Consider the following 27753-nt stretch of genomic DNA (forward strand, 5'->3'; position numbering starts at 1 on the left):
TGCTTGGGAAGCTCATTCCTGGGTGAGTCCCAAACAGGAATCCACTGAGGTTTCGCTGGATAGGGGACATTACCTTCTTTCCAGCAGTACCTTCCCAGTTTAGATTGGTGTTCAGGACAGTGGCGTAGCCAGACTAGTTGCCCTTTGCCATATCAAAAGTGGGGGTGCTGGCAATACTGCCGCCCCCAAAACTCATGCTGCTCGGGCCGACCCCCCCCCCCACCCCAAGATATGCCGTTGGCTCGGGATCCAGAGTTCTGCTCCCAAGCACCGATAAAAAGTGAAACAATTTGGTGCCGAAAGGTGCTGAAAGTTTTACTTTCATCCCCCGTAATTGAAAAAATTTTCCCCTCCTGTCTTCATAGTACTTCTTTGAATAGAACATCTTACCTGTGCTTTCATTACAAGTATTTTCTCTAGACATGGACTGAAAAAAAGTTTACAAAAGTAATGCGGGGGGAGTAAATGGTTCACCCACTGTATTAAAGAGGTTGCAATAAATTGGAGTGTTCTCTACAATTGGTCTCTGAAAATAATCCATGTATCGGGAAAGAGGTTCCTATAGACTAATAATCCCCGATGTAGTAGGTGATATGGTAGATCAACCAGGTTCTTTTGGCTTTTGGGTATCCCGAAGATATATGTAGAATTGGTTGAGATGGATTATTTAAGAAGAGGAATTCCTGATTTGAAATCCATGATTTTCCAATCCTCTACTCACATCTGAGGTCCATGCCACCAAGCTCTTGTGTAATTACAGTTCAGCCCTATTCCATCAATTATTACTACTGCTATCTTATGAACCCTATATTTAAAAACTATCATCATGGAGGTCGATTCACCAAAATGCCTGGGGTAGTGGAAGTGACATACCGCGCCCTTTGACCTCCACTTTCACTCATGAACACATACTTACACATACACACATATTCACACATATATGCTCTCTCACATGTAAACAAACTCTCACCTGCACGCACACACACAATATACATTTAAAAGTATTTTTTTACTTACCTCAGATGCCATGGAAGTGCATATTCCAGCTTATTGTTACTCCATTTTTATTACATTATTAGTGAACAATATATTTTATTTATTTACTATTAGTGTAATACAAAATTGGTAGAAAATAAAGAGAGTGGATCCCTAGCTTCCCCTGTACTCCTGGCAGTGAGTTTGCCGACTCTGAGGTCAGGGGAGGGGACACAAAGGCAGTGCTAGAGGTAGCAAAGAACAAGCCACCGTGGGGACCCCGAAATGACTATCATGACTTCATGCTGATTTATCCACGTGTAAATCCTCTCCTCTCCCATCTTCAACGCCCCCATCCTCCTTCTAGAAAATGTACCGGTTCGCTTAGTCTAACATTGATGTCACTGTATAAGCACATCCTGCATATGTTGTTACAGTTATGTGTAAAGCACCCTAATGCCAAAAATGTTCTGAATATATAAGATCATTGAATATGTTAGAAAGATTTCATTATGGTCTGAAGACCATGTTCTGTTACTGCCTCCACCCTCCCCCACCCCCTCGCAAGGTACGGATACACCTGGAGGGGTGATGCAGATATTCATTATTGGCCCAGTAATTGAGGAAATCCCTGCCATGGAAACTGAATGAGTCTCTGCTATCACATACGTTCAGTAGTCACTATTCGTTTGTGTTAAATGTGCCGCTCTCTCGTATGTCACTTGCTCGTCGTTAAGAAAGCCACATCACCAAAGTGATTGTTTGCACCTTACAAGTACATAAATTCATATGCAAAGATAGACAGCTAGATTTCAAGACACTAATAATATGGGGTTTTATTGTGCGCTGATACTGTGATCGGTAACGTGCACAAAGAATGAAAAATGGTTACAGAGTCATTCACAAATAAAAAGATGTTACAGCATCAAACATATGGGATGTTGTGGATTGCAGTGAAAACCCCTACTTGCGTTCTTACCTGTATGGTGACTGCCTTTAGTTAAATTGTACTGCTACCTTAATTTAGAGACTTTTTTGATTAATTTCTCAAATGTTGATTTCGTCCTTTTTCAGAAAAACCCTGTGGACATCCAGGAGACCTCGAATTTGGCACTTTTGAATTATCACAAGCAGAGGAATTTGTTTTCGGGGCCCGAGTAGAATACAAGTGCGATGAAGGGTATGTTATTTAAAATGTATTCAGGCGCCAGCAACAGTCTCTGTTTGTGTATTACTAGCTGCCCTGGTACTCTGAGGACATTTGGTCTATGTCTGCGTCTACTTTAATGTTTCAGAATGTTCTGTTAAAAAAATAAGCACATGTACACTAGCTGAAGTGGTATTATTCTTTTTTTGCTTACTTCAACTGAATTGGCCAGATCAACACCACCTTGAAGAGCTGTTTTACCATTTTAGTGAGATTGGGCCAAATCTCGCTCCTACTGCAAATACTTCTAAAGTAGCAAGTTGACATCTGTAGTGGTGGCTTTGGGCACTCCTGCAGTTCTCTTGAACTTGGGGGCCAGCAAATGGAAAGCCCACTTCAAATATTAGCTGTCTGGTGTCAAATGACTCAGGCCACATGCAAACGAATACACCAGGAAAGGCAAACTGATCCTTTGATATACTAGGGGTTGATATTTTAAGAAACAAAGCAAATATGACAGTCATGAGGTAGCCCACATTTAAAAATGATATTAAACAAAGTTGGGGAACAACACTCTGGGCCTAAATCAGAATGAATTCAGGAAGGTGCATAAGGGGGTTTCCAATCTCTTAATGGTGTATATTTCTAAGTTTAAAGAATATGTGCCGTTTCTAAGAGTGTCTGGAAAATGTTTGTGAATCCGCACATGTGAGTGTTAAGGCTCTCCAAATGTGTGATAGTACGTACTGCAAGGGACCATTGCTTTTGTGCAAATACCATCAAATGTGTGCAGTGCCCTTTTCCTTTTTTAGGTCGAGGACCGAAGGCTGCGCTTGCGCAGTCTCCGGGAGGAGATTTAATATTTTGGAGTATTGGGGCTTGAACCCGCCTCTCTCCTCCATTGGCTGGCTTCCTAAACGGAGGCCAGCCATTGGATGAGAGGGGCATCACTCAGTTAAAGACCCGTCTCTTTCGAATTCGGGGGCGTGTTTTTTTGCGTTCTTTCGAATGCGATGTCATCCGTCACTCAGAACGCCAAAAACACGCCCCCGAATCCGAAGTTTTCGGATGTTTGCGGCCGCCATTTTTTTTGTTGTTGTTGTGCCGGCCCGCAGCTCTCCTTCGTCTCTCTTCGCCCCCCCCTTCCATCTGCCCGCAGCTCTCCTTTGTCCCGCTCTCGCCCCCCCTTCCCTCTCCCCGCAGCTCTCCTTCGTCTCTCCTCGCCTGTGCTGGTTCTCCAGTAAACCCAGGCTCAGTCATGGACTTCACTTCAAGAGAATACTGCAAAAAAACGGAGTGCCATTTCCACGGGTAGGGTCCATTTAAAAAAAAAAGAATAACTTACACCAGGGTGGCGACATCCCTACTGACGCAGGTAGTCATGGTTTCATTCTTAACTAACAATGGAGTTGAAAAGAAACAAGATTAAAATGCTGCTTTTTGGGCCAGGAGATGTAGTGCTTTCCACACTGTGTGATCCTGGGCGAATCGCTTAACCGCCCACTGCCTCAGTGCCCTCCTCTGCCAAAACCGGGAATGTTAAAAATGAGACGATACGAGGTGTTGAGCAATATCTGAAAATAATTAACATTTACAGTGACTTGTCTCCAAACTCTTTTCTGACAACATACCACGCGAAAATGAAGTTTTTCCCCAGAGGGCGCAAGCAGTGTTTGAACACCACACGCAGTGCTTTATAATTGAACATTTCCCTGCGAGGGGGATGGTCCTCCTAATGCTGTCTGAGTGGTTATAAAATAGCTGTATTATCACCTGACAAGTGTTGACATTTTAAACGGAGGGCAGACATATGGGGAAATTGTGAGATTTCGAAACAGGAGCATATGACAAAATCTTGCTGGAGGGGGGTAGTCGCGACTGACCCAGCCCCGGCCCTCCCGGCGTATCAGAAGCTCATTCCAATAGGGACTCCCCCGTGATGCGTCAACCCATTTTAAGAACATTTCTCAGAAAGAGCGCCAAGTGTGAAGTGGTGGGCGCCTGCCAGGCGAGGCGTGAGGCACCAGCAGTCAGTGCAGTTATTTGGCTTGTACACACCGTGGATCCAAACACCCGGATGGGCCCTGTGGGGCAGAGTGGCCTGTGCCTTATGTTCTAAACCCGGAAGGGGTAACGCATTTCCGTGCACGTTCTAGGGATGGAAATCTCCCTCCTGCTAGACTTAGTGGTAAATTGTATTTTTCGATTGAAGCCAAACAACAACAGCAGCATTTCCTGGTATGGGAGAGGATGCGGAGATGACTCACACTGCTCCCAGCCCCAAACTTGGAAATGCTCACTTTTAACGCTTTGAAGTGAATCATTAAGCGCTTTACGGGTGTGCCATGAGGCACGCTAAGGCAAGTGGGGACCACCTGGCGGTATAGGAGAGTGGCCGTGTCCTCTTGTGTAGGGTGTACCCTCTTGAAGCCAATCCACCTGGTAGAAGCCCAAACTTCTCTTTGGCAGAGGCACGCTCCAGCTACCAAGAGACAGGCTTCTATAATAGAAATTCTATTAGAACCCGGATCAAGAACATTGGCATGGATTGGGTGAGAGTCCATGGAAATTCCCCAAGATGATAAGCCACTCCCTGAAAACTACCCAACAATCTGGAATTATATATCCCTGTTATAAGTCCCTTCAGGAATCCGGATGAATCACGACCACAGGCCGACGTCATCACAAATCTCCGCGGGATCAGTCAGGGTTGGCACCTCTCTTGGACAAAATGCAGACCATGTTTCATCCTTGCAGGTTCAGGGAACCCGCGTCCAGTGCTTGACACAGATGTGTTTATCTATTCCTTTTGAAAAAACAACTTGGCCTCTGCTGACTTTCATAGTCCTTAAGGTACGGAGACCAATGTTTGCTGGTTTTGCCGCTATTCTTACAGGCCTTTACATAGGAAATACTGCCCAGGTGTAGTGGTGTTACATAGAGATGGGGCTGCATTCCCATATGTGACTGTCCTGGCACCCCCACCCCTTGGTGCCCAGCCCAAGCCCCCCTCGTTTTGGAACAGCCACGTGATTCCTGTGCTCAGCTCACATATTGCTTTTTCTCCCATTCCCTAAGAGGACTTATTATTTTTAGGAATGTTATTAAATGTCGGATTTCATACAGCGCTTACTGTGAAAAAATTTGCCTCTATGCTCTGTGTGAGTTCAGGCTGCGGGTGGGTGTTTATAACGGGTCAAGATTGACAACTGAAGTTGAGGCCGAAGGCACTTTGATTTTCTCAGTGTCGTATATTTCAGGGGTTCAGAATGCGTGCTCATCCAGTCCTTGGCCTCTCTGCAGAGTGCACAGAGCACTAACCGGATATGGCAGTTGTGATTCTGTGTGCGAGAGTGTCAATGAGGCATACAGCTCCGGCATTAGTGTGCGTGTGTGAGGGGGCGGTGAAGGGAAAGAGAGGCAACTGAGTGAAAGGAGGCAAGGGATGAAGAGTGGCTTCTCTTGCACAGAGCACACGTGCAGGGTGGACAGCAGCAACGCAAGCTTCACTCACTTGCAAGAGGCACAGCATGAGAGGTGCAAGCTTCTGTTACATGGAGCATGTGTACAGCACGGACTGTAGAAGTGTAATCTTCACTCACTTGCAAGAGCACAGTGTGGGATGGTGAGAGCACAGCATGAGATGTGGGGGCTTCACACACACACGTGCAACTTGAAGTGTAGTAGTGCACGCTTCTATCACCTGCAAGAGGCAGACATCGGTTCCGCAAGCACATGAGCTGTAACAGTGCAAGCTTCCATCACTTGCAAGAGCACAGCATAGGATCGGGCGAGCACATCATAGGCTGTGGAGAGCACAGCATAGGATGAGGCAAGCACAACATAGTATGTGGAGGCTTCTCTCACATGTACAGCATGAAGTGCAGCAGTGCTTCCACAGCACCATCCTTCTAAAGCACCCCGTGCCATCATTCTACAGCACCACCACGCCATCCTTCTACAGCACCACCGCGCCATCCTTCTACAGCACCACTGCACCATCCTTCTACAGCACCACTCCCCCATGCTTCCACAGCACCACTCCCCATAATTCCACAGCACCACTCCCCATAATTCCACAGCACCACCACTCCATGCTTCCATAGCACCACCACTCTGTCCTTCCACAGCACCGTCCTTCCACAGCACCACCTCTCCATCCTTCCACAGCCCCACCACTCCATCCTTCCACAGCCCCACCACTCCATCCTTCCACAGCACCACCTCTCCATCCTTCCACAGCACCACCGCGCCATCCTTCCACAGCACCACCGCGCCATCCTTCCACAGCACCACCGCACCATTCTTTCACAGCACCACCGCGCAATCCTTCCACAGCACCACCGCGCCATCCTTCCACAGCACCACCGTGCCATCCTACCACAGTCTGTGTGTGTGGGACTCTGTGTGTGTGGGTAGGACTCTGTGTGTGTGGGTAGGGCTCTGTGTGTGTGGCTAGGGCTCTGTGTGTGTGGGTAGGGCTCTGTGTGTGTGTGGGTGGCTCTCTGTGTGTGTGGGTGACTGTGTGTGTGTGTGGGTGGCTTTCTGTGTGTGTGGCTCTGTGCCCGCGAATAATCTCTACTACTCTCTAATGCTCACCTATTGCCATTGTGAATGACAATACCATTTAATTATGTTTAAAAAAAAATGTCATGAGCAATGCCAATAGCTCTACCTTTAATAATGCTGAGACCATTGCATTTTAAATGCTTGTTTCATTTCTTTTTCTACATTTGTAACAGTTTTCTCCACAGACAGCCCTTTGCCTTACACTCCCACCATGTTTGGAAGTCAGAAAGTTACATTTACCTTCCTACCTTAGAAACAGATTTACTCCTACTTTAAGTACGGGGAACTCTTTAACCATTTCTAGGAAAAATTGGATAAAAAAATGCTGTGAATACACTCAAAGGGGAGTCTTTGTGGCTGTTCACAAACCTTCAAGGGCAGCTCATCTCTGGAAAGCTTGTGCTTTAATCTCACTGAGTTGCTAATGCGAGTTCTCCACCAATGGGTTGATTTGTTGGTATAGGTTAATGATGGAGTCATGTGATACATGATTGACATGCTGCTCTTGTAGGGGAATGTGCATTTCCCAGAGACTCGGTTTACTGGACTTAACCTTTTGTGGGTAGGCACAGTGGCTGCAACAGCAAATGGCCCAAATCATACTGAGGTTATTTCAAAATGACCTATAACAAAACAACCTGGTTTTGCAAAAGGGGTCACCTGGGATTTTGGTCCCGGGCTCGCCGTCATCTAGGGAAACCTACCAAACCCACACATTTCTGAAAACTAGACACCCGGGGGAGTCCAGCGAGGTATGGCTTGCATGGATTCCTTAAGTTTTCCTACCCAGAATACCCTGCAAACCTTAAATTCAGCTGAAAAAAACAAATCTTCCTCATAATTTTAGTGGAATCACCGTGCAGCCACAAATGTTCTACCCCACAGTGTTCCCCTCCGTCTCCCGAGTAATTTGATACCTCAGTTCTGTGGGTGGGTCAAGTGCCTGTGACTTGGAAGAGCCCAAAACTTAGGGAATAAGGGTATAGCCCTGAGAAATCTAAGCGCTACATTTGATAAAAAATATGTTTTTAGCCAATTCTGCATTGAACAACCACACAAGTGAGGTATCATTTTACTTGGGACACTAAGGAGAATGCTGTGGGGTACGACATTTGTGCCGCCACGGTGATTCCACGCAAAAATATGTGGAAAATGTGTTTCTTTTTAGCTAAATTTGAGGTTTGCAGGGGATTCTGGGAAGGGAAACTTTGAGGGGTCCACGCAAGCCATACTTCATTGGACTTCCCAGGGTGTCTAGTTTTTAGAAATATGTGGGTTTGGTAGGTTTCCATAGATGACGGCGAGCTTGGGGCCTAAACCCCAGGTGCCCCCCCAAAACCATGTAATTTTGATATAAGTAATTTTGAAGTCTCCACAATACAATTTTCACCATTTCCTGTTACATTTTTCTCAGAAGACTTTGGGAAATGCAGGTTGAGTGGAATTTTGTGGATCCACACAGATTCCAGAACTTTCCACAACAGAAATATAAAGAAAATGTGTTTTTTGACACATTTTGAGGTTTGCAAGGGATTCTGGGTAACAGAACCTGGTGATAGCCAGACAAGTCACCCCATCCTGGATTCCACTGGGTGTGTAGTTTTTAAAGATGTATAGGTGTGCTAGGTTTCCCTTGGTGCCGGCAGAGCTAGGGTTCAAAATTTACAGCAAGGCACTTTGCACAAAAAGGGTCCGTTTTCACTGTGAAAATGTGGTGTGTCCACGTTGCGTTTTGGGGCATTTCTTGGCGCGGGCACTAGGCCTACCTCGACAAGTGAGATACCATTTTTCTCTGAATACTTTGGAAAATGCGGGGTGGGTGGAATTTTGTGGATCAAAATAGATTCCAGAACATTCCACTGCAGAAATGTGAGGAAAATGTGGGTTTTTTGGAAAAATTTGTTCGTTTGTAAGGGATTCTGGGTAACAGAACCTGGGGAGAGTCACCTCATCCTGGATTCTTCTGGGTGTCCAGTTTTCAAAAATATGTAGATTGGATAGGTTTCCCTAGGTGCCGGCAGAGCTAAGGTTCAAAATCTTCAGCTAGGCACTTTGTAAAAAAAAAGGGACCCTTTTCATGGTGAAAATGTGGTATGTCCACGTTGTGTTTTGGACCATTTCCTGTCGCGGGCACTAGGCCTAACCACACAAGTGAGGTACCATTTTTCTTGGAAGACTTTGGGAAATGTGGGGTAGGGGGAATTTTGTGGATCCACACAGATTCCAGAACTTTTCACTACAAAAATGTGAAGAAAATGTGTTTTTGGGATAAATGTTTAGGTTTGCAAGAGATTCTGGGTAACAGAACCTGGTGAGAGGCAGTCAAGTAACCCCATCCTGAATTCCCATGGTGGTCTAGTTTTCATAAATGTATAGGTTTGCTAGGTTTTCTTAGGTGCAGGTAGAGTTAGGGTTCAAAATGTACAGCTAGGCACTTTACAAAAAAAGGCTAATTTTTCACAGTTAAAAAAAGTGTGTCCACGTTGCGTTTTTAGCCGTTTCCTGTCGCGGGCACTAGGCCTACCCATACAAGTGAGGTACCATGTTTATCAGGCGACTTAGGGTAACACAGAATTGTAGAGCAACTGTTTTTGCATTATTGACTTTCAAAGCATTCTGTGACAATGTGTAAAAAAGAAGTCATTGTGAAAAATGACCTATAATTCCCATGCTAGTATGGGTACTCACAATTTGGGAAATGTGCAAATATCTACTGTTTCTAAACTCTATATTTTGTTCCAATTTCAGAAATACTTAGGTGTCTTTCATACCGATGTTTCCATGTATATATTTTCCCAAATGAATTGCTATATACCCAGTACATAATAAAACAAGCATTTACAATGCAACGGTCTCGCCTTTGCAAAAGTTAGCGCTTTTGGCATTGTAAATGACAAATGTTTCATTTATGTGTTGGTTTTGGAAACAGATACATAAATGGCATTGTCATGAGCAGTAGAGAGTGAGTAGTAGAGAGTGAGTAGTAGAGAGTGAGTAGTAGAGAGAGTAGTAGAGAGTGAGTAGTAGAGAGAGTAGTAGAGAGAGTAGTAGTGAGTAGTAGAGAGAGTAGTAGTGAGTAGTAGAGAGTGAGTAGAGAGTAGTAAGTGAGTAGTAGAGTGTGTAGTAGAGAGTAGTGAGTGTGTAGTAGAGAGTAGTGAGTGTGTAGTAGAGAGTAGTGAGTGTGTAGTAGAGAGTGTGTAGTAGAGAGTGTGTAGTAGAGAGTGTGTAGTAGAGAGTGTGTAGTAGAGTGAGCAGTAGAGACTAGTGAGTGTGTAGTAAAGTGGTGAGTGTGTAGTAGAGTGGTGAGTGTGTAGTAGAGTGGTGAGTGTAGTAGAGTGTGTAGTAGAGTGTGTAGGAGAATGTGTAGTAGGGAGTGTAGTAGAGTGTGTAGTAGAGAGTGTGTAGTAGAGAGTAGTGAGTGTGTAGTAGAGAGTGTGTAATACAGAATGTGAAGTAGAGAGATTGAAGTAGAGAGATTGAAGTAGAGAGATTGAGGTAGAGAGATTGAATTAGAGAGATTGAGGTAGAGAGATTGAAGAAGAGAGTGTGGAGTAGAGAGTGTGGAGTAGAGAGTGGAGAGTCTGTAGTAGAGTGTAGTAGAAAGTAGTGAGTGTGTAGTAGAGTAGTAGAGAATGTGTAGTAGAGTAGTAGAGAGTAGTAGAGGGTGTGTAGTAGAGGGTGTGTAGTAGAGTGTGTAGTAGAGCGTGTGTGTAGCAGAGTGTGTAGTAGAGTGTAGTAGAGTGTAGTAGAGTGTGTAGTGTAGAGTGTGTAGTAGAGAGTGTAGTAGAGAGAGTGTAGTAGAGAGTGTGTAGTAGAGAGTGTAATGTAGAGTGTGTAATGTAGAGTGTGTAATGTAGAGTGTGTAATGTAGAGTGTGTAAAGTAGAGTGTGTAGTAGAGTGTGTAGTAGAGTGTGTAGTAGAGTGTGTAGTAGAGTGTGTAGTAGAGTGTGTAGTAAGTAGTGACTGTAGTAGATAGTGTGTAGTAGAGAGTGTCTAGTAGAGAGTGTCTAGTAGAGAGTGTCTAGTAGAGTGTCTAGTAGAGAGTGTCTAGTAGAGAGTGTCTAGTAGAGAGTGTCTAGTAGAGAGTGTCTAGTAGAGAGTGTCTAGTAGAGAGTGTCGAAGAGAGTAGTGGCTGTAGTAGAGAGTGTGTAGTAGTGTGTAGTAGAGAGTAGTGACTGTAGTAGAGAGTGTGTAGTAGTGTGTAGTAGAGTAGTGACTGTAGTAGATAGTGTGTAGTAGAGAGTGTCTAGTATAGAGTGTGTCGAAGAGAGTAGTGGCTGTAGTAGTGAGTGTGTAGTGAGTGTGTAGTAGAGAGTAGTGACTGTAGTAGAGAGTGTGTAGTAGTGTGTAGTAGAGAGTAGTGACTGTAGTAGAGTGTGTAGTACAGTGTGTAGTAGAGAGTAGCGACTGTAGTAGAGAGTGTGTAGTAGAGTGTGTAGTAGAGTGTGTAGTGGAGAGTAGAGTGCGTAGCAGAGAGTAGTGACTGTAGTAGAGAGTGTGTAGTAGAGTGTGTAGTAGAGAGTGTGTAGTAGAGTGTAGTAGAGAGTAGAGTGCGTAGCAGAGAGTAGTGACTGTAGTAGAGAGTGTGTAGCAGAATGTGTAGTAGAGAGTAGTGACTGTAGTAGAGAGTGTGTAGTAGAGAGTGTGTAGTAGAGAGTGTGCAGTGATTTGAGTTTTACATCAAATTAAAAACGGGAACGGAACAAACTCATCCTATACATTATTGTGGTAGGTGCCCACGCATATAGGGTTAAATGATGCGTTAGATGCCACAGGTCCCACCAACACGCTTCCTTTATGATAGGAGAATGCCCAACATCGCGGAGATTTGCTCTCTGTTCTTCCCGGATATTTGTATTTTCAAATGTATAATGTTATCCTGCTAAACGAAGACGATGCTCAAACTATAAAAGAAGAGGGTTTCACAGATATGTTAGTCCTTCCGGGCAAACGAAATGACCCAAAGAAAGATCAAGTGACAGTTTAGAGCTCCAAGTGAGTCTTAATAAAATCAGTGTCTGGAACGCATAGCATCAAAAAACGAGCGGGGCATCAAACTGCAGTGTCATTCAATCAAAGCTTCAAGGCTTCTGAGCGCTAGCCGAGAATTATTTTTTGTGAAGCACTAATCACTGTGGAAGGTGCCCCTGCTATCCCAGATGTGAGAAGTCAGTCTGATATGAAAATAAGCAGTATTTGGAATGAATGTATTTGGCAGGGGGAAGGTGGGGCGGCGCAAGACCGTACTGACGAGTGAACAGGAGCCATTTTGTACCGAGTGATTCTGCCTGTGTGCATGTAGACAAACCAGGCAGCAGCATGAGCATGTGATTCGGTAAAATAACAAGCATTTACAATGCAATGGTTTTGCCTTTGTTAAAGTTAGAGCTATTGGCATTGCTCTTGACACTCTGAAGCTCCACTCTGCACTCTGAAGCTCCACTCTGCACTCTGAAGCTCCACTCTGCACTCTGAAGCTTCACTCTGCACTCTGAAGCTCCACTCTGAAGCTCCACTCTGCACTCTGCACTCTGAATCTGCACTCTGCACTCTGAAGCTGCACTCTGAAGCTGCACTCTGAAGCTCCACTCTGAAGCTCCACTCTGAAGCTCCACTCTGCACTCTGAAGCTCCACTCTGCACTCTGAAGCTCCACTCTGCACTCTGAAGCTCCACTCTGCACTCTGAAGCTCCACTCTGAATCTGCACTCTGAAGCTCCACTCTGAATCTGCACTCTGAAGCTCCACTCTGCACTCTGAAGCTCCACTCTGCACTCTGAAGCTCCACTCTGAAGCTCCACTCTGAAGCTCCACTCTGAAGCTGCACTCTGAAGCTCCACTCTGAAGCTGCACTCTGAAGCTCCACTCTGCACTCTGAAGCTCCACTCTGAAGCTCCACTCTGAAGCTCCACTCTGAAGCTCCACTCTGAAGCTCCACTCTGAAGCTGCACTCTGAAGCTGCACTCTGAAGCTCCACTCTGAAGCTCCACTCTGCACTCTGAAGCTCCACTCTGAAGCTCCACTCTGAAGCTCCACTCTGCACTCTGAATCTGCACTCTGAAGCTCCACTCTGAATCTGCAGCTCCACTCTGCACTCTGAAGCTCTACTCTGAAGCTCCACTCTGAAGCTCTACTCTGAAGCTCCACTCTGAATCTGCACTCTGAATCTGCACTCTGAATCTCCACTCTGAATCTGCACTCTGAAGCTCCACTCTGAAGCTCCACTCTGCCCTCTGAAGCTCCACTCTGAAGCTCCACTCTGCACTCTGAAGCTCCACTCTGAAGCTCCACTCTGCACTCTGAAGATCCACTCTGAAGCTCCACTCTGAAGCTCCACTCTGAAGCTCCACTCTGAAGCTCCATTCTGCACTCTGAAGCTCCACTCTGAATCTGCACTCTGAAGCTCCACTCTGCACTCTGAAGCTCCACTCTGAAGCTCCACTCTGCACTCTGAAGCTCCACTCTGAAGCTCCACTCTGAAGCTCCACTCTGCACTCTGAAGCTCCACTCTGCACTCTGAAGCTCCACTCTGAATCTGCAGCTCCACTCTGAATCTGCAGCTCCACTCTGCACTCTGAAGCTCCACTCTGAATCTGAACTCTGAATCTGAACTCTGAATCTGAACTCTGAAGCTCCACTCTGAATCTGCACTCTGAAGCTCCACTCTGAATCTGCACTCTGAATCTGCACTCTGAATCTGCACTCTGAAGCTCCACTCTGAAGCTCCACTCTGAAGCTCCACTCTGAAGCTCCACTCGGAAGCTCCACTCTGAAGCTCCACTCTGAAGCTCCACTCTGAAGCTCCACTCTGAAGCTCCACTCTGAAGCTCCACTCTGAAGCTCCACTCTGCACTCTGAAGCTCCACTCTGAAGCTCCACTCTGCACTCTGAAGCTCCACTCTGCACTCTGAAGCTCCACTCGGAAGCTCCACTCTGCACTCTGAAGCTCCACTCTGAAGCTCCACTCTGCACTCTGAAGCTCCACTCTGAAGCTCCACTCTGAAGCTCCACTCTGAAGCTCCACTCTGAAGCTCCACTCTGCACTCTGAAGCTCCACTCTGAAGCTCCACTCTGCACTCTGAAGCTCCACTCTGAAGCTCCACTCTGAAGCTCCACTCTCCACTCTGAAGCTCCACTCTGCACTCTGAATCTGCACTCTGAATCTGCACTCTGAAGCTCCACTCTGAAGCTCCACTCTGAAGCTCCACTCTGAAGATCCACTCTGCACTCTGAAGCTCCTCTCTGAAGCTCCTCTCTGAAGCTCCACTCTGAAGCTCCACTCTGAAGCTCCACTCTGAAGCTCCACTCTGAAGCTCCACTCTGAAGCTCCACTCTGCACTCTGAAGCTCCAATCTGAAGCTCCACTCTGCACTCTGAAGCTCCACTCTGAATCTGCACTCTGAAGCTCCACTCTGAAGCTCCACTCTGAAGCTCCACTCTGAAGCTCCACTCTGAAGCTCCACTCTGAAGCTCCACTCTGAAGCTCCACTCTGAAGCTGCACTCTGAAGCTCCACTCTGAATCTGCACTCTGAAGCTCCACTCTGAAGCTCCACTCTGAAGCTCCACTCTGAAGCTCCACTCGGAAGCTCCACTCGGAAGCTCCACTCGGAAGCTCCACTCGGAAGCTCCACTCTGCACTCTGAAGCTCCACTCTGAAGCTCCACTCTGAAGCTCCACTCTGAAGCTCCACTCTGAAGCTCCACTCTGCACTCTGAAGCTTCCCTCTGAAGCTCCACTCTGAAGCTCCACTCTGAAGCTCCACTCTGAAGCTCTACTCTGAAGCTCTACTCTGAAGCTCTACTCTGCACTCTGAAGCTCCACTCTGAAGCTCTACTCTGCACTCTGAAGCTCCACTCTGAAGCTCCACTCTGAAGCTCCACTCTGAAGCTCCACTCTGAAGCTCCACTCTGAAGCTCCACTCTGAAGCTCCACTCTGAAGCTCCACTCTGAAGCTCCACTCTGAAGCTCCACTCTCCACTCTGAAGCTCCACTCTGCACTCTGAAGCTCCACTCTGCACTCTGAAGCTCTACTCTGAAGCTCCACTCTGCACTCTGAAGCTCCACTCTGAAGCTCCACTCTGAAGCTCCACTCTGCACTCTGAAGCTCCACTCTGAATCTGCACTCTGAATCTGCACTCTGAAGCTCCACTCTGAAGCTCCACTCTGAAGCTCCACTCTGAAGCTCCACTCTCCACTCTGAAGCTCCACTCTGAAGCTCCACTCTGAATCTGCACTCTGAAGCTCCACTCTGCACTCTGAAGCTCCACTCTGAAGCTCCACTCTGAATCTGCACTCTGAATCTGCACTCTGAATCTGCACTCTGAATCTGCACTCTGAATCTGCACTCTGAAGCTCCACTCTGAAGCTCCACTCTGAAGCTCCACTCGGAAGCTCCACTCGGAAGCTCCACTCTGAAGCTCCACTCGGAAGCTCCACTCGGAAGCTCCACTCGGAAGCTCCACTCGGAAGCTCCACTCTGAAGCTCTACTCTGAAGCTCTACTCTGAAGCTCCACTCTGCACTCTGAAGCTCTACTCTGAAGCTCCACTCTGAAGCTCCACTCTGCACTCTGAAGCTCCACTCTGAAGCTCCACTCTGCACTCTGAAGCTCCACTCTGAAGCTCTACTCTGAAGCTCCACTCTGCACTCTGAAGCTCCACTCTGAAGCTCCACTCTGCACTCTGAAGCTCCACTCTGAAGCTCCACTCTGAAGCTCCACTCTGAAGCTCCACTCTGAAGCTCCACTCTGAAGCTCCACTCTGAAGCTCCACTCTGAAGCTCCACTCGGAAGCTCCACTCTGAAGCTCCACTCTGCACTCTGAAGCTCCACTCTGAAGCTCCACTCTGCACTCTGAAGCTCCACTCTGAAGCTCCACTCTGAAGCTCCACTCTGAAGCTCCACTCTGAAGCTCCACTCTGAAGCTCCACTCTGAAGCTCCACTCTGCACTCTGAAGCTCCACTCTGAAGCTCCACTCTGAAGCTCCACTCTGAAGCTCCACTCGGAAGCTCCACTCGGAAGCTCCACTCGGAAGCTCCACTCTGAAGCTCCACTCTGAAGCTCCACTCGGAAGCTCCACTCGGAAGCTCCACTCTGCACTCTGAAGCTCCACTCTGAAGCTCCACTCTGAAGCTCCACTCTGAAGCTCCACTCTGAAGCTCCACTCTGAAGCTCCACTCTGAAGCTCCACTCTCCACTCTGAAGCTCCACTCTGAAGCTCCACTCTGAATCTGCACTCTGAAGCTCCACTCTGCACTCTGAAGCTCCACTCTGAAGCTCCACTCTGAATCTGCACTCTGAATCTGCACTCTGAAGCTCCACTCTGAATCTGCACTCTGAAGCTCCACTCTGAAGCTCCACTCTGAAGCTCCACTCGGAAGCTCCACTCGGAAGCTCCACTCTGAAGCTCCACTCGGAAGCTCCACTCGGAAGCTCCACTCGGAAGCTCCACTCTGAAGCTCTACTCTGAAGCTCTACTCTGAAGCTCTACTCGGCACTCTGAAGCTCCACTCTGAAGCTCCACTCTGAAGCTCCACTCTGCACTCTGAAGCTCCACTCTGAAGCTCCACTCTGCACTCTGAAGCTCCACTCTGAAGCTCCACTCTGCACTCTGAAGCTCCACTCTGAAGCTCCACTCTGCACTCTGAAGCTCCACTCTGAAGCTCCACTCTGCACTCTGAAGCTCCACTCTGAAGCTCTACTCTGAAGCTCCACTCTGCACTCTGAAGCTCCACTCTGAAGCTCCACTCTGCACTCTGAAGCTCCACTCTGCACTCTGAAGCTCCACTCGGAAGCTCCACTCTGCACTCTGAAGCTCCACTCTGAAGCTCCACTCTGCACTCTGAAGCTCCACTCTGAAGCTCCACTCTGAAGCTCCACTCTGAAGCTCCACTCTGCACTCTGAAGCTCCACTCTGAAGCTCCACTCTGCACTCTGAAGCTCCACTCTGAAGCTCCACTCTGAAGCTCCACTCTGAAGCTCCACTCTGCACTCTGAAGCTCCACTCTGAAGCTCCACTCTCCACTCTGAAGCTCCACTCTGCACTCTGAAGCTCCACTCTGAATCTGCACTCTGAAGCTCCACTCTGAAGCTCCACTCTGAAGCTCCACTCTGAAGCTCCACTCTGCACTCTGAAGCTCCTCTCTGAAGCTCCTCTCTGAAGCTCCACTCTGAAGCTCCACTCTGAAGCTCCACTCTGAAGCTCCACTCTGAAGCTCCACTCTGAAGCTCCACTCTGCACTCTGAAGCTCCACTCTGAAGCTCCACTCTGAAGCTCCACTCTGAACTCTGAAGCTCCACTCTGAATCTCCACTCTGAATCTGCACTCTGAAGCTCCACTCTGAAGCTCCACTCTGAAGCTCCACTCTGAAGCTCCACTCTGAAGCTCCACTCTGAATCTGCACTCTGAAGCTCCACTCTGAAGCTCCACTCTGAAGCTCCACTCTGAAGCTCCACTCTGCACTCTGAAGCTCCACTCGGAAGCTCCACTCGGAAGCTCCACTCGGAAGCTCCACTCTGCACTCTGAAGCTCCACTCTGAAGCTCCACTCTGCACTCTGAAGCTCCACTCTGAAGCTCCACTCTGCACTCTGAAGCTCCACTCTGAAGCTCCACTCTGCACTCTGAAGCTCCACTCTGAAGCTCTACTCTGAAGCTCCACTCTGCACTCTGAAGCTCCACTCTGAAGCTCCACTCTGCACTCTGAAGCTCCACTCTGCACTCTGAAGCTCCACTCGGAAGCTCCACTCTGCACTCTGAAGCTCCACTCTGAAGCTCCACTCTGCACTCTGAAGCTCCACTCTGAAGCTCCACTCTGAAGCTCCACTCTGAAGCTCCACTCTGAAGCTCCACTCTGCACTCTGAAGCTCCACTCTGAAGCTCCACTCTGCACTCTGAAGCTCCACTCTGAAGCTCCACTCTGAAGCTCCACTCTGAAGCTCCACTCTGCACTCTGAAGCTCCACTCTGAAGCTCCACTCTCCACTCTGAAGCTCCACTCTGCACTCTGAAGCTCCACTCTGAATCTGCACTCTGAAGCTCCACTCTGAAGCTCCACTCTGAAGCTCCACTCTGAAGCTCCACTCTGCACTCTGAAGCTCCTCTCTGAAGCTCCTCTCTGAAGCTCCACTCTGAAGCTCCACTCTGAAGCTCCACTCTGAAGCTCCACTCTGAAGCTCCACTCTGAAGCTCCACTCTGCACTCTGAAGCTCCACTCTGAAGCTCCACTCTGAACTCTGAAGCTCCACTCTGAATCTGCACTCTGAAGCTCCACTCTGAAGCTCCACTCTGAAGCTCCACTCTGAAGCTCCACTCTGAAGCTCCACTCTGAATCTGCACTCTGAAGCTCCACTCTGAAGCTCCACTCTGAAGCTCCACTCTGAAGCTCCACTCTGAAGCTCCACTCGGAAGCTCCACTCGGAAGCTCCACTCGGAAGCTCCACTCGGAAGCTCCACTCTGCACTCTGAAGCTCCACTCTGAAGCTCCACTCTGAAGCTCCACTCTGAAGCTCCACTCTGAAGCTCCACTCTGCACTCTGAAGCTCCACTCTGAAGCTCCACTCTGAAGCTCCACTCTGAAGCTCCACTCTGAAGCTCTACTCTGAAGCTCTACTCTGCACTCTGAAGCTCCACTCTGAAGCTCTACTCTGCACTCTGAAGCTCCACTCTGAAGCTCCACTCTGAAGCTCCACTCTGAAGCTCCACTCTGAAGCTCCACTCTGAAGCTCCACTCTCCACTCTGAAGCTCCACTCTGCACTCTGAAGCTCCACTCTGCACTCTGAAGCTCTACTCTGAAGCTCCACTCTGCACTCTGAAGCTCCACTCTGAAGCTCCACTCTGAAGCTCCACTCTGCACTCTGAAGCTCCACTCTGAATCTGCACTCTGAATCTGCACTCTGAAGCTCCACTCTGAAGCTCCACTCTGAAGCTCCACTCTGAAGCTCCACTCTGAAGCTCCACTCTGAAGCTCCACTCGGAAGCTCCACTCGGAAGCTCCACTCTGCACTCTGAAGCTCCACTCTGAAGCTCCACTCTGAAGCTCCACTCTGCACTCTGAAGCTCCACTCTGCACTCTGAAGCTCCACTCTGAAGCTCTACTCTGAAGCTCTACTCTGAAGCTCTACTCTGAAGCTCTACTCTGAAGCTCTACTCTGAAGCTCTACTCTGAAGCTCCACTCTGAAGCTCTACTCTGCACTCTGAAGCTCCACTCTGAAGCTCCACTCTGAAGCTCCACTCTGAAGCTCCACTCTGAAGCTCCACTCTGCACTCTGAAGCTCCACTCTGAAGCTCCACTCTGCACTCTGAAGCTCTACTCTGAAGCTCCACTCTGAAGCTCCACTCTGAAGCTCCACTCTGCACTCTGAAGCTCTACTCTGAAGCTCCACTCTGAAGCTCCACTCTGCACTCTGAAGCTCCACTCTGAAGCTCCACTCTGCACTCTGAAGCTCCACTCTGAAGCTCCACTCTGAAGCTCCACTCTGAAGCTCTACTCTGAAGCTCCACTCTGCACTCTGAAGCTCCACTCTGCACTCTGAAGCTCCACTCTGAAGCTCCACTCTGAAGATCCACTCTGAAGCTCCACTCTGAAGCTCCACTCTGAAGCTCCACTCTGCACTCTGAAGCTCCACTCTGAAGCTCCACTCTGCACTCTGAAGCTCCACTCTGAAGCTCCACTCTGCACTCTGAAGCTCCACTCTGAAGCTCCACTCTGAAGCTCCACTCTGAAGCTCCACTCTGAAGCTCCACTCTGAAGCTCCACTCTGAAGCTCCACTCTGAAGCTCCACTCTGCACTCTGAAGCTCCACTCTGAAGCTCCACTCTGAAGCTCCACTCTGAAGCTCCACTCTGTAGCTCCACTCTGAAGCTCCACTCTGCACTCTGAAGCTCCACTCTGAAGCTCCACTCTGCACTCTGAAGCTCCACTCTGCACTCTGAAGCTCCACTCTGAATCTGCACTCTGAATCTGCACTCTGAATCTCCACTCTGAAGCTCCACTCTGAAGCTCCACTCTGCACTCTGAAGCTCCACTCTGAAGCTCCACTCTGAAGCTCCACTCTGAAGCTCAACTCTGAAGCTCCACTCTGCACTCTGAAGCTCCACTCTGAAGCTCCACTCTGCACTCTGAAGCTCCACTCTGAATCTGCACTCTGAAGCTCCACTCTGAATCTGCACTCTGAAGCTCCACTCTGAAGCTCCACTCTGAAGCTCCACTCTGCACTCTGAAGCTCCACTCTGAAGCTCCACTCTGCACTCTGAAGCTCCACTCTGAAGCTCCACTCTGCACTCTGAAGCTCCACTCTGAAGCTCCACTCTGAAGCTCCACTCTGAAGCTCCACTCTGAAGCTCCACTCTGCACTCTGAAGCTCCACTCTGCACTCTGAAGCTCCACTCTGAAGCTCCACTCTGCACTCTGAAGCTCCACTCTGCACTCTGAAGCTCTACTCTGAAGCTCTACTCTGAAGCTCTACTCTGAAGCTCTACTCTGAAGCTCTACTCTGAAGCTTTACTCTGAAGCTCCACTCTGAAGCTCTACTCTGCACTCTGAAGCTCCACTCTGAAGCTCCACTCTGAAGCTCCACTCTGAAGCTCCACTCTGAAGCTCCACTCTGAAGCTCCACTCTGCACTCTGAAGCTCCACTCTGAAGCTCCACTCTGCACTCTGAAGCTCTACTCTGAAGCTCCACTCTGAAGCTCCACTCTGAAGCTCCACTCTGCACTCTGAAGCTCTACTCTGAAGCTCCACTCTGAAGCTCCACTCTGCACTCTGAAGCTCCACTCTGAAGCTCCACTCTGAAGCTCCACTCTGAAGCTCTACTCTGAAGCTCCACTCTGCACTCTGAAGCTCCACTCTGCACTCTGAAGCTCCACTCTGAAGCTCCACTCTGAAGCTCCACTCTGAAGCTCCACTCTGAAGCTCCACTCTGAAGCTCCACTCTGAAGCTCCACTCTGCACTCTGAAGCTCCACTCTGAAGCTCCACTCTGCACTCTGAAGCTCCACTCTGAAGCTCCACTCTGCACTCTGAAGCTCCACTCTGAAGCTCCACTCTGAAGCTCCACTCTGAAGCTCCACTCTGAAGCTCCACTCTGAAGCTCCACTCTGCACTCTGAAGCTCCACTCTGAAGCTCCACTCTGAAGCTCCACTCCGAAGCTCCACTCTGTAGCTCCACTCTGAAGCTCCACTCTGCACTCTGAAGCTCCACTCTGAAGCTCCACTCTGCACTCTGAAGCTCCACTCTGCACTCTGAAGCTCCACTCTGAATCTGCACTCTGAATCTGCACTCTGAATCTCCACTCTGAAGCTCCACTCTGAAGCTCCACTCTGCACTCTGAAGCTCCACTCTGAAGCTCCACTCTGAAGCTCCACTCTGAAGCTCCACTCTGAAGCTCAACTCTGAAGCTCCACTCTGCACTCTGAAGCTCCACTCTGAAGCTCCACTCTGCACTCTGAAGCTCCACTCTGAATCTGCACTCTGAAGCTCCACTCTGAATCTGCACTCTGAAGCTCCACTCTGAAGCTCCACTCTGAAGCTCCACTCTGCACTCTGAAGCTCCACTCTGAAGCTCCACTCTGCACTCTGAAGCTCCACTCTGAAGCTCCACTCTGCACTCTGAAGCTCCACTCTGAAGCTCCACTCTGAAGCTCCACTCTGAAGCTCCACTCTGAAGCTCCACTCTGCACTCTGAAGCTCCACTCTGCACTCTGAAGCTCCACTCTGAAGCTCCACTCGGAAGCTCCACTCGGAAGCTCCACTCGGAAGCTCCACTCGGAAGCTCCACTCGGAAGCGCCACTCTGAAGCTCCACTCTGAAGCTCCACTCTGAAGCTCCACTCTGAAGCTCCACTCTGAAGCTCTACTCTGAAGCTCTGAAGCTCCACTCTGAAGCTCCACGCTCCACTCTGAAGCTCCACTCTGAAGCTCCACTCTGAAGCTCCACTCTGAAGCTCCACTCTGAAGCTCCACTCTGCACTGTGAAGCTCCACTCTGAAGCTCCACTCTGCACTCTGAAGCTCCACTCTGAAGCTCTACTCTGAAGCTCCACTCTGCACTCTGAAGCTCCACTCTGAAGCTCCACTCTGCACTCTGAAGCTCCACTCTGAAGCTCCACTCTGAAGCTCCACTCTGAAGCTCCACTCTGAAGCTCCACTCTGAAGCTCTACTCTGAAGCTCTACTCTGCACTCTGAAGCTCCACTCTGAAGCTCCACGCTCCACTCTGAAGCTCCACTCTGAAGCTCCACTCTGAAGCTCCACTCTGAAGCTCCACTCTGCACTCTGAAGCTCCACTCTGAAGCTCCACTCTGAAGCTCCACTCTGCACTCTGAAGCTCCACTCTGAAGCTCTACTCTGAAGCTCCACTCTGCACTCTGAAGCTCCACTCTGAAGCTCCACTCTGCACTCTGAAGCTCCACTCTGAAGCTCCACTCTGAAGCTCCACTCTGAAGCTCCACTCTGAAGCTCCACTCTGAAGCTCCACTCTGCACTCTGAAGCTCCACTCTGAAGCTCCACTCTGCACTCTGAAGCTCCACTCTGAATCTGCACTCTGAAGCTCCACTCTGAAGCTCCACTCTGAAGCTCCACTCTGCACTCTGAAGCTCCACTCTGAAGCTCCACTCTGCACTCTGAAGCTCCACTCTGAAGCTCCACTCTGCACTCTGAAGCTCCACTCTGAAGCTCCACTCTGCACTCTGAAGCTCCACTCTGCACTCTGAAGCTCCACTCTGCACTCTGAAGCTCCACTCTGCACTCTGAAGCTCCACTCTGCACTCTGAAGCTCCACTCTGAATCTGCACTCTGAAGCTCCACTCTGAAGCTCCACTCTGAAGCTCCACTCTGAAGCTCCACTCTGAACGGTCAGACTCCAAAAATCGGCCCTAATCACAATAGTATTATTTCACCTGCGTGAATATGAGTCTTTGAAATTCTGGCCAGTGGTAATACACACAAGTAATATAAAATTGTTGTTCCAAAGAGCATTAAATGGAAATAAAACAAGTACCAGACCCATTGACGCCTGCACCTTAAAAGTGAAACTGACTGAAGCAAGCGCCAGGGCCACGTTGAAAAAAAAAGCCACACACATTAGATGCAGTCAAGGCGCGCTCACGAGGTCAGAAGGCACTCCACAGGAACAACTACCAGACACATTGTTTCATTTCACTCTGAAAGTGCAGGCGTCAACGTGAAACTGACTAAAGGAAGCGCACAGCCCATTAGATGCAGTCAAGGCGCGCTCACGAGGTCAAATCTCCAAAGGAGAAGCTCGTGACAGCCTGACTACAGCAGAAAAAGCTCGTAACAGTCTGATGTCCACAATATTCCCAGAAAAGTGGCAACATAAGTTGTCTCGCATAGACAGCAAAAGCTTCGCTTTTGCTTTCGTCTAGGCGAGACCTAAAAAGGACTTCAGTGGCGCCTCTCTGAAAGCAAAGAGGAGGCTTGGCAAGAGGACATCCCACTTATGCCTCAAAGGTTCCTCAAGACCCATAATCATGCCTTTGAGGGCCCAGTTGAATCTCTCAACCAGCCCATTACCTTGGGGGTGGTAAGGAGTGGTGAACTTATAAGTCACACCACACTCCTGCCACAGGGACTTCATATACTTGGAAATGAAGTTTGTTCCACAGTCTGACACCACCTCTCTGGGGAACCCCACAAGGGAGAAAATCCCCATCAACGCACGACCCACCATGGGCCATCACAGTCCAGAGAGGGATTACTTCTGGGTACCGGGTGGCATAGTCCACTAAGACCAGAATGAACCTGTTGCCCATGGCTGTCTTGGGATCCAGAGTCCCCACAATGTCAATGCCCACCCTTTCAAAGGGAGTGCTGACCACAGGGAATGGCTGTAGAGGAGCCTTGTGCTTCCTCCCACTCTTTCCACTTTCCTGGTAAGTCTGACAGGTCCTACAATGAGTATCTGAACGCTTGCGCATTTGGTGCCAATAAAGGGGGGTGACAAGCCTCTCAAAGGTCTTGTCCTGCCCCAAATGTCCTGCTAACACATCATGAGCCAGGCCCAGTAGGAAGGCTCTGAAGCGCTGGGGTACCACCAGCACAAGGGCTGACCCAGACTCAGCAACCTTAGGCACGCAATACAGGAGACCATTCTCCCAGTAGATCCAATGTGATCCAGACTGATCACCTGCTGCCTGGTGTGTGGCTTGTTGCTGCAAACCCACAAGAGAAGGGCACTTTTTTTGCTCATCACTGAACTCTTCCCTGGAGAGTCCCCCTTCCTGCTGCCAATGGGTCCGCACAGGCAGGTCCCCCAGTTCAGCTACCTGTTCCGCTATAGGTTCCAGGGCATCCCTCTCAAGGTCTACCTCCCCCTGAACTGTGGGAATGGAGGGGGTGGGTTTCTCGTGCCCCTGGCCTCTTCTCTTGAAGGCAGGCACCTGGGCCACTCTCTCAGGCTCCAGGTCCTCTTGAACACCCTTACTGGCTGCCATGGACCGAGTGGTCACACACGCCCACTCAGGCAGACCCAACATCTCCAAATGAGCACTTTGCTCCAACTTAGCCCAAGGGGAGCTCTCTGAATCATTACACAACAGACAGTCAACAGGCATAGCTGGCCTCACAGCTACTTGAAGAGTACCTGAGACCCCCCCACTCAAACGGAACAGGAGCACCTTGCAGTGGCTCTCTGTGTTATCAGCGGCAACAACTGGGTAAAATGTAATGGGGACCACCTGATCTTCAGACACCAGCTGACAACTGACAGCTGTCACACTGGCTCCGGTGTCTCTAAGACACTCCACTCTATGGCCATTGATGGTCACCCACTGCCTGTACTTTTTAGTGTTATCAGTCAGCTGGAGACCACTTTACAGTCTCCTAAAGACACAAGGGACATCAATGCAGGACCCCACCTACCTTGGGCACCCATCGCCTCACCCAGGGCTACACTAGGCATCTGCCAGGGTGGTGCACCAGTGGGTGCTGTCTTATCTCTCTGGGGCCACTGGGGACCATAGACCCGTTGGCCTACCTCACTGTACTTAAAACATCTCAGGGGTCCCTTATGAACAGGTTTACCTGTCAGGCCTCTGGCTTCTTCTCAGGGGGAGTCTTGGAACCCTTCCCTTGGTTCCCTTGGAAATTACTTTGGGGCCCTTTCTGGAACTCCTTCTGTTTACCCTTGTCCCCTCCCACTCTTCTGCTGGGGACCCTGCCCACCTTTGGTGAAGTCTCCCAAATGACCCTTGTGGACCCGGGTACTCACCCAGCGGTTCGCCTCCTCAGCAAGCTTCCTAGGGTTAGTCAGCTTGCTATCAATAAGGTGCTGGTGTAGCTCTGGAAAACAATTACTAGACAAGTGCTCCCTTGCAAACAAATCATAGAGCCCCTGATAATCATTCACTTTGCTACCCTTCACCCAACCATCCAATCCTCTGCAAAAAAAAGTCACATATTCTACCCAAGTACCAGACTCCAGTTTCTTTCAATTCTTAAACCTTTGTCTATAAGGCTCAGGTATCAATCCATACCTGTTCATTAAGGTTTCCTTCATGTGCACATAAGAATTCCGATCCTCAGAAGGCAAATCTAATAAGGTTTCCCGCCCATCACTGAGGAAGGCCCAAACAATCCTGCTCCCCAATCCTTCTCATGTATCCGGTAGGGAGTCATAGCTGCATCATAGGCCTTAAACCATTGCCCAATATCTTCACTCTTATGAAACTACTTAATGACATCCTTGGGAATAAACACTCTTGTTTCTACAAACATGGACGTTGCGCTGCCACCAGAGGGAGACATTTCAAAACTTTTAACTTTCAATTCCAATTCCCTCAACATCCTCTCATGCTCCAAATGCATTCTATTCTCCTCCACGGCCAACTTCCTATTCTCTAACTCCATCTGACCACCTAGTTTGAGCCTGGCTAGCTCAATTGCATTCTATCTCTCTCCCTGTCCTCCAGCTCTCCTGGGGACAGGCCCTTTGAAGAAACCCTGTTGCCTGCTCTGGTAGGCACCTTCCTCCCATCCAGGCCCACTGGCCCCTCTAGCTGCCCTTCTAAATTCTCTACCTTCTCCCTAGGCTCTTCCGGATGCTCACTAGCATTCCTAGATTCTACCCAGGCCTTCAGTGCCTTTTGGTATTCCTCTTTCTTGGTTAAGCCTTTTATAGAGACTTTAAATTTCCTGCAAGCAGCTTTGAGGCAAGACACAGTGTAAGCGTCTATCATATCTTCTTCAAAATCAATGTCAACAGATGCAATGTATGCTGTATGCGGTTTTGCTTATGGCAGTTCTCAAAAAACAAAAAGAAGTTTCAAGGAATTTTCTACCAAAAAGTATGTGGTCGTGTTATGGTCTGCACTCACTATTAGTGTACACCAATCACTGTATATGAATCACAAATGCAAGTCCAAATGCTCCCCGCTGACAACCAATTTTAGAATTGGGGGTCTCTAGTTGGCAGAGGTAGGTACCTTTGTCCAAATAGGGACCCTGGCTTCTAGTGAGGGTAAGGGGGCTACACTCCTAAATAAACCCTGCTCACCCCCTTGGTAGCTGGGCACGAGCAGGCAGGCTTATCTCAGAGGCAGTGTGTAAAGAGTTTGTAAACACATACAGTAATACAGTGAAAACACTACAAATGGACAGTACACCAGTTTAGGAAAATAAGTAATCTTTACTAGACTCAACACAAGACCAAACGGCAAAAATCTACAATACTGTAATCAAAAATAAGACTTTTAAATGGTAGAAATAGCTTAGTTCAATGTAGATGGTAAATGTAACACTTTACTCTCAAAGTACCTTAGATGCTTCATGCAAAACAAACAAAAGGGTCGCAGGGAAGTTGATGCGCCATTCCTTACACTCAGAGAGTTGATGCGTCGGTTCCTTACTGCTGTGCAGGGGCGTTGAAACTCGATTTCTTACTGTGTGGCAAGTTGATGAGTCTTTTCTTACTGCAGCCTGGTGACGATGGCACAAGATGGCGCCTCGATGTGATGCTCTGGTGCGATGCGACAAAATGGCGTCTTTGATGCGACAACGTTGGATGCGATGCGTGCATGCCCGACAGCCTTGCGGCTAACGCTGTAATTTCTGAGCCACAACAGGCCTTGCGACACACTTCTCCGGTGATGCGACGGCGACCTCTGCGGTTGCAACACGCTTCTCTGGTGATGCAACACACTTCATCGATGATGCGACGGCGAACAGCTGCAGCGGCGGCACGCTTCTTTGGCGATACAATGGCAACTGCTGCGGCGGTGACTCCTTGCATTGCATTGCGCTTCCAGCTCCCAGTGACATGCAGTCTTCTCTGAGGGCCCAAACAATAGTAGGCACCTCTCTGCAGGTATAATTCTCAGAAAGGGAATTCAGGGGAGCTTTTGGTGAAGTCTTGTATTCCTAAGACTTAAGGCAGGAGGCAAGCACACTTCAAGCCCTTGGAGATTCTTCTTCAATTTTAGGAAAAGATCACAAAAGTCCTTTTCCCCTTTTCTTGGCGATAAATTAACCACTGCAGGCCAACCCCAGAAATAGCAAAACAGCACAGGGTTGTCTCCTCCTTCAGCTTTCTTGGTTCTTCTCCTACGCAAAGGTTTGTCTTGATTCCCAGAAGTGATCTAAAGTTCTGGGGTCTGGGCCCCAAATATTTATACTGAAAAGTCCTTTGTTCTCTGAAGGCAGAGAGTTTCTGTACCTAGTCAAAACCAGTTCTGTCCTCCTGGGTGCCGCTTCCTGGCATGAGGTGGAAACCGCATTGATGAGAGCAGACCTGGCCCAGGTAGCTGAAAGGAAATCTCCTCACCCTACTCTCCATCTATGAGGGCTCAGGTCAGTGATAGGAAATCTCCGCCCCCTACTCTCTATTCAATGCAGGTCCTATTCAGCCCAGCCCTGGCCCAGCAGACTGCTGGAGCCAAGGCCCTGAAACCCAGCAGAGGCATACTGGATGTTTAGGCAAGAAAATACCTACTTTCTAAAAGTGGTATTTTCAAACACAGAATGTAAAAACCACCTTCACTAAAAGATGTATTTTAACATTCTGAGTTCAGGCATACTAAACTCGAATTTCTACCCAGTTCCCTGAGTC

General features: G+C 48.8%; 1 protein-coding gene across 1 annotated transcript in view; it reads left to right on the forward strand.

The window, feature by feature from the left end:
• Positions 1–27753, forward strand: part of LOC147747705 (complement factor H-like) — a 1041560-nt gene that overhangs the window by 84812 nt on the left and 928995 nt on the right. The window contains exon 3 of the mRNA XM_086954949.1: positions 2050–2155. Within this exon, the coding sequence (XP_086811075.1) occupies positions 2050–2155 (106 nt within the window). The remainder of the gene's footprint in view (positions 1–2049; positions 2156–27753) is intronic.

The sequence above is a fragment of the Lissotriton vulgaris genome, chromosome 1_1 (assembly GCF_964263255.1).
Source record: "Lissotriton vulgaris chromosome 1_1, aLisVul1.2, whole genome shotgun sequence".
NCBI classification, from domain to species: domain Eukaryota; kingdom Metazoa; phylum Chordata; class Amphibia; order Caudata; family Salamandridae; genus Lissotriton; species Lissotriton vulgaris.